At 37.2% G+C, this 6,394-nt stretch overlaps 1 protein-coding gene and 1 non-coding gene across 2 annotated transcripts; one reads left to right on the plus strand and one right to left on the minus strand.

The window, feature by feature from the left end:
• The first annotated feature begins 1,011 nt into the window (after positions 1-1,011).
• LOC133814066 (uncharacterized) lies at positions 1,012-2,142 on the plus strand. Its single transcript, XM_062247076.1, has one exon. The coding sequence runs from the start codon at positions 1,012-1,014 to the stop codon at positions 2,140-2,142; it is 1,131 nt and encodes a 376-aa protein (XP_062103060.1).
• On the minus strand, positions 1,567-1,673 carry LOC133820696 (small nucleolar RNA R71). The gene has a single exon (XR_009887098.1). It is a non-coding gene; the product is annotated as a small nucleolar RNA R71 (small nucleolar RNA).
• Positions 2,143-6,394: the final 4,252 nt, after the last annotated feature.

Below are 6,394 nucleotides of genomic sequence, written 5' to 3' on the forward strand. Positions count from 1 at the left end.
AGGGTAACGAGTTCTGATGCAATTAGAGGAGGAGAAAAACGTGAATTAGGGAAAGGAGACACAAAAACAAGGGAAAAAGGAAGAAGAAGAAGCTTGGAGCAAGCGTGGGCAATCTGTGACAATTCCCCATCTAGTTTCATTCTCTTTTTCTTTAGATTTTCTATGTTATTGTTTATGTTTAGTTTGATTATGGATATGAATATTGAGATTATGAGCTAAACTCCTATTTAGGGATTTGATGGATATTGACTGAGATTATCCCATGGATTAATGCTATTTGATTATTCCTTCTTCCTTGTTTATGTGATTTGTTCATTTTTGTGCTCAATACATGTTTGAGATTGATCACCTTAAGCATGATTCATGATCCTAATATGAAATCTGAAAAGTGAATATTAGGAATGCTCTAAATGAATAAACATAGGTTTTGATGTGAAACGAAAGTATTCGCATAGCTTATGTGACTTTTAGATTATTGCTTAATGTGAATTGTTTGTTGTACTATCTTAGAGATGCAATAGTTGACAATGCAATTTAGTACCTTCATGATCTGAAAAGAGTTTAGGTGATTTTATAATTTGACATCTCAGAGGAGGAAGAAGAATAGTTGAGTAGCATTAACAATTGGGTAATCAAAGCAATTGAAATCATATTCCTAATTTCACATCCATTGTTAAACCCTTTTTATTTATTGTTTTGCTTGTTGTGTTTTCTGCATTATAATTTTAAAAATCAATTTTTATTGTTGCCAAATAGAAATATAAATCCAATTTGGTTAGTACTTAGCTGCAATTCCCTTGGGTTCGACCTCACCTGTGTGAGTTACTACTTGTATGATACGTGCACTTGCGTGTAATAAAAATATCGCAACAAGTTTTTGGCGCCGTTGCCGGGGAATTGTTTAGTTGATATTACGTTAATTGGATTAAATTCTAATTTGGTTTTCTTTTCACTTTTTGCTAACTTGTTTGTGTCAAATTCTTCTTATCTCATCTCAGGTACCATTGGTTTATGCGACGTCAAGGACCAACTGCAAGAGTGCCTGTTGATCCTGAGATAGAGAAGACTTGCCGGCAGAACAGAAGAAACAAAAGGTTGGAAAGAGTTGTACAAAGGATTGAGCAAGAGGAAGTTATGGCCAACAACGGTAATAATGGGGGTGCCGTAGAAGACCCGGCTAATGGTCAGAATCCACCCGACCGTAGCCTGAGGGACTATGTGTTGCCAACAATGACAGGGGTCCAGTCTTGTATAAGACCACCTGTCGTAGATGCAAACAATTTTGAGATAAAGCCAGCCATACTTCAGATGGTTCAATCCACAGTCCAGTTTCGGGGACTACCCACTGAAGACCCAAACATGCATCTCTCTAACTTCATGGAGCTCTGTCAGACATTTAAGATGAATGGAGTCAGTGATGATGCAATCAGACTCAGATTATTCCCATTTTCTCTGAGGGAGCGAGCCAAGAGTTGGTTGGTATCTTTGCCACCTAACTCAATCAATACATGGAATGATCTTGCACTAAAGTTTCTCTCCAAGTTCTTCCCTCCAGCCAAGGCAGCTAAGCTAAGGGGGGAGATCAATAACTTCTACCAGCTGGATAATGAGTCTCTATATGAGGCGTGGGAGAGATTTAAAGACTTGATAAGGAGGTGCCCGCATCATGGGATAGAGAGATGGATGTTAGTCCATAACTTTTATAATGGGTTGTGTGGTACCACTCGCACACTCATTGATGCAGAAGCTGGTGGGGCATTTATGAGGAAGAGCGCCAATGAGGCGTATGATTTGTTAGAAGAAATGGGCATTAATAATCAACAGTGGCCAAGTGAAAGAGGTAACTCGAAGAAAGTGGTTGGTTTACATGAGATCGATGCAATATCTAAGTTAACTGCTCAAGTTGAGGCTTTGACTAAACAGCTGCAAGGCAGTGCAATGGCAACCCCCGTGATGCAAGCTCAAACTATGTGTAAATTATGTGGGGGTCCTCATGCTTATGAAAAATGTCAGTACGCGGATGTCAATAATATGCCATTGGAACAAGCTCAAGCCATTGGGAATTTTCCTCGTCAAAATAATAGCAATCCTTATTCAAATTTCTATAACCAGGGTTGGAGGAATCACCCCAATTTTTCTTAGAAGAATGACCAACAAGGCCAGTCTTCAGTTCAGCCGTCACAGCAACCATTTCAGCAGCCACCTCCTGGGTTTTACCAACCGCCCATGCAACGACAATAGAATCCTATGAGACAGCCTGATACTCAATCTGATGTCCTTAATCAATTCATGACTGAAACACGGTCTTCTATTAGAAATTTGGAGAACCAGATTGGGCAATTGGCTACTCTTATGGCCAATCGTGCTAAAGGTAACCTTCCTAGCACCACTGAAGTCAATCCAAAAGAAGAGTTTCAGGCTATTACATTGAGAAGTGGGAAGAAATATGAAGAGCCAAGTGTGGAGCAGTCAGATGAAGACAAGGTTCAGGATCAACAAGCATAGGGCACAGTGGAAAAGAAGCAAAGCGAAAACAAGGTTACTGAATACCTCCCAACCAAAGAAGCTACACCACAAGTGAGCATAGATCACCACATCAAGATTCCCTACCCACAAAGGCTCCGCAAGAACAACCTTGATAAGCAATTCTCAAAGTTCCTTGAAATATTCAAGAAACTACATATCAATATCCCATTTGCGGAGGCCTTGGAGCAAATGCCAAGGTATGTTAAATTCATGAAGGATATTTTGGCCAAGAAAAGGAAGTTGGAGGAATATGAGACAGTGGCACTTACTGAGGAGTGCAGTGCAATCTTGCAGAAGAAACTACCTCCCAAGCTTAAAGATCCGGGTAGTTTCAATATTCCATGTTCTATAGGGGGCTCAGTCAAAATAGAAGCTTTATGTGATTTAGGGGCAAGTGTGAATCTAATGCCTCTATCTATTTTTCGAAGGCTAAAATTGGGAGAAGCTCGCCCTACAACGGTTTCCTTACAGATTGCTGATCGCTCCATTAAACATCCTCGTGGAGTGATAGAGGATGTCTTGGTGAAGGTAGGTAAATTTATTTTCCCCACTGATTTCATAATTCTTGACATGGAGGAAGATGCAAACATTCCCATTATTTTGGAAAGACCATTCTTAGCCACAGGACGAGCTTTAATCGATGTACAAAAAGGGGAGTTAAGGTTGCGAGTCCAAAATGAGGAAATAAGTTTTAATGTCTTTGAAGCAACTGAAATTCCTACATGTTGTAGAGTTGATGTGGAGAATGATTGTCAAGAATCAATTGGTGAAAAGAAGAAGAAGACCAAAGAACGATTTCAAACAGTTCGACGTTGTATGAAAAGATTATTGTGTGGCAAGTTTGAAGGTTTCGATGACATTGGGGATAATTTCAATATTCCCAATAGTAGAAGGGAATTTTCCTCGTATGACACGATGGCTCTCAAGGATGCAAGGGGTGGACTTGACCCAAGTTGAAGGTGAAGAGGAAATCAGTGTCCGGCTATATGACGTTAACGACAGCGCTCTTGGGAGGCACCCCAAGTTTTTACAGTAATTTTTGTTCAGTTTGAGACATTCTAAGTTTTAATTTTTCTTATTTATTTATGTAGTTTTTTTTTTATGTAATGAAAAAAAAAAACAAAAATCCAGGCCATTAGCGCGACCGCGCCAGGAAGGGCGCGACCGCGCTCACAGAGAGCCAAGCCAAGCAAGTGCAGTAGCGCGACCGTGCTCGACGCCGAACATACGCAGCTTTGGAGGGCAGTAGCGCGATCGCGCTATATGTGCCGCGACCGCGCTGGAGCGCATCAGAGTGTTTAAAACACGATTTTTTTTTTACTAGTCAGTTGCCCCAGTTTCCTCAGCCACCGCATTTTGGTTATCCTCCATCTGAGGGAGATGGTGGTGAGGGTCCTTCGTCGTGAGATGTTTGAATTGTCAGGTAAGTTTCTTTTTCCTTAGCTTTTCTTTAAAACATTGGGGACAATGTTTAGATTAAGTTTGGGGGAAAGGAATTTATTGTTGTTTGAGTGTTTGTATTTTATGTGTGTCTTGAGCTAGTGTGTCTTGTTTAGGGTGTTTAGAGTGTCTGATAAATCAAGTTGATGATGATTAGCTGATGATAATGATTGAATGGATTGCTTGTATAGTTGGATGAAATGAAAGCCATAAAATTGAACAAAATCTATGTGCTTGGTCGAATGTTTCTTTGAGTTGCTTGGGTCTATCTAAATATGTGAGATCTTTATCATGATTTTTAGATAAATCTCTTGCATTTGATGATATTTATGCTTGCTTAATTTTGGTTTAAGGAAAGATGAATGATTATGCTTAGAACTTGCTTGCTTGCTACTTGAGGCAAAATCATAGATAATGCTTACTTAGGAAGGTGATTTAGGCGATTTTTTTTTGAACGATTGAGCCTTTCAAGCCAACCTTGATTAATTTAATCCCTAGTTGTCCTTTTTGAGCCTAATGTTACATTCTTTGTTTTGACACCTATTTTGAGCTTACTTTAAACATGTTATTATATTTCCATTCCCTTGAATGATTACCGTGAGCATACAAGTGAATGATGATTGGGGGATTGGTTTTGTAATAGGGTGTATTGTGGAGTGTTATAAATAAAAAGATTGAGATTTCCTTAAAAAAAAAAAGATATTGAAAGTAAACTACACTCCTTTTAAACATATATAAAAAAATAAAAAAAATAAAAACAAGTTTGGGGGACTGTAGTTTGAAAAAAAAAAAATCTAAGTGTGAATTATCTCAATCTTGAAAAAAAAAAGGAAATACTGGGATTGTTTGTGAACTGTAATGTGGATATCAAGTGTGGTTTGTATGGTTTGTATGCTTATGGTAATTTTGAGCCTAAATGACATCTCGTCTACCCATGCCTAAGCCTATCGTTATAAGCTATAAAAAGCCCTATTGATTCTTGAGCATGTGTTGTCTATATTAGTGGAGAGTAGTAAGTGATGCAAGCATATGAGATAATAAGATTTGATGGTTTGTGGTGAGTAAATTGGTAAGTTTAAATAGATTCAAATGCCTGTTATTTATTGATCATGATCAGGCGAACATATATTTGTTTGAAATTGAGTGAGTTGAAGAAATATTTTGATCAAAATTCTAGATTATCATGATGGCTGGATTTTTTGAAAACTATATGAGCATGACAAACATAATTTGGAGGCTTGATTTGTCGTTGTCAATTTGATTTGTCTTTGTTTAGTTGTTTTAGGTTTGTTTAGAGTTCTTTACTCGAGGGCGAGTAAAGGTAAAGTTTGGGGGAATTTGATTAGCGAGTTTGAGACTTATTTTAGTGTGTCTACTTAGGAAGTATTTTAGAGGTTTAGGGTTGTTTTGTTCTATTTTACGCTTGTTTTTGTTTATTTTCAGGTTTTGAAGGATTGGGATGATTTAGAATGAAAAAGATGTCAAAAAGCACAAAAATTCGTAAAGCTGTCAAAAATGCCTTTTCTGAGATAGTAGAGCGACCTCGCTACTGTAGAGAGCGATCACGCTAGGTTACTGGAAATTGAAATTCGGCAGATTTTTAAATGAAGGGCATTTTGGTTAATTCAAAGGGGGATAATTTAGGGTAACGAGTTCTAATGCGATTTGAGGAGGAGAAAAACGTGAATTAGGGAGAGGAGACACAAAAACAAGGGAAAAAGGAAGAAGAAGAAGCTTGGAGCAAGCGTGGGCGATCTGTGGCAATTCCCCATCTAGTTTCATTCTCTTTTTCTTTAGATTTTCTATGTTATTGTTTATGTTTAGTTTGATTATGGATATGAATATTGAGATTATGAGCTAAACTCCTATTTAGGGATTTGATGGATATTGACTGAGATTATTCCATGGATTAATGCTATTTGATTATTCCTTCTTCCTTGTTTATGTGATTTGTTCATTTTTGTGCTCAATACATGTTTGAGATTGATCACCTTAAACATGATTCATGATCCTAATATGAAATCTGAAAAGTGAATATTAGGAATGCTCTAAATGAATAAACATAGGTTTTGATGTGAAACGAAAGTATTCGCATAGCTTATGTGACTTTTAGATTATTGCTTAATGCGAATTGTTTGTTGTACTATCTTAGATATGCAATAGTTGACAATGCAATTTAGTACATTCATGATCTGAAAAGAGTTTAGGTGATTTTATAATCTGTCATCTCAGAGGAGGAAGAAGAATAGTTGATTAGCATTAACAATTGGGTAATCAAAGCAATTGAAATCATACTCCTAATTTCACATCCATTGTTAAACCATTTTTATTTATTGTTTTACTTGTTGTGTTTTCTGCATTATAATTTTAAAAATCAATTTTTATTGTTGCCAAATAGAAATCTAAATCCAATTTGATTAGTACTTAG

The sequence above is a fragment of the Humulus lupulus genome, chromosome 2 (genome assembly GCF_963169125.1).
Source record: "Humulus lupulus chromosome 2, drHumLupu1.1, whole genome shotgun sequence".
NCBI classification, from domain to species: domain Eukaryota; kingdom Viridiplantae; phylum Streptophyta; class Magnoliopsida; order Rosales; family Cannabaceae; genus Humulus; species Humulus lupulus.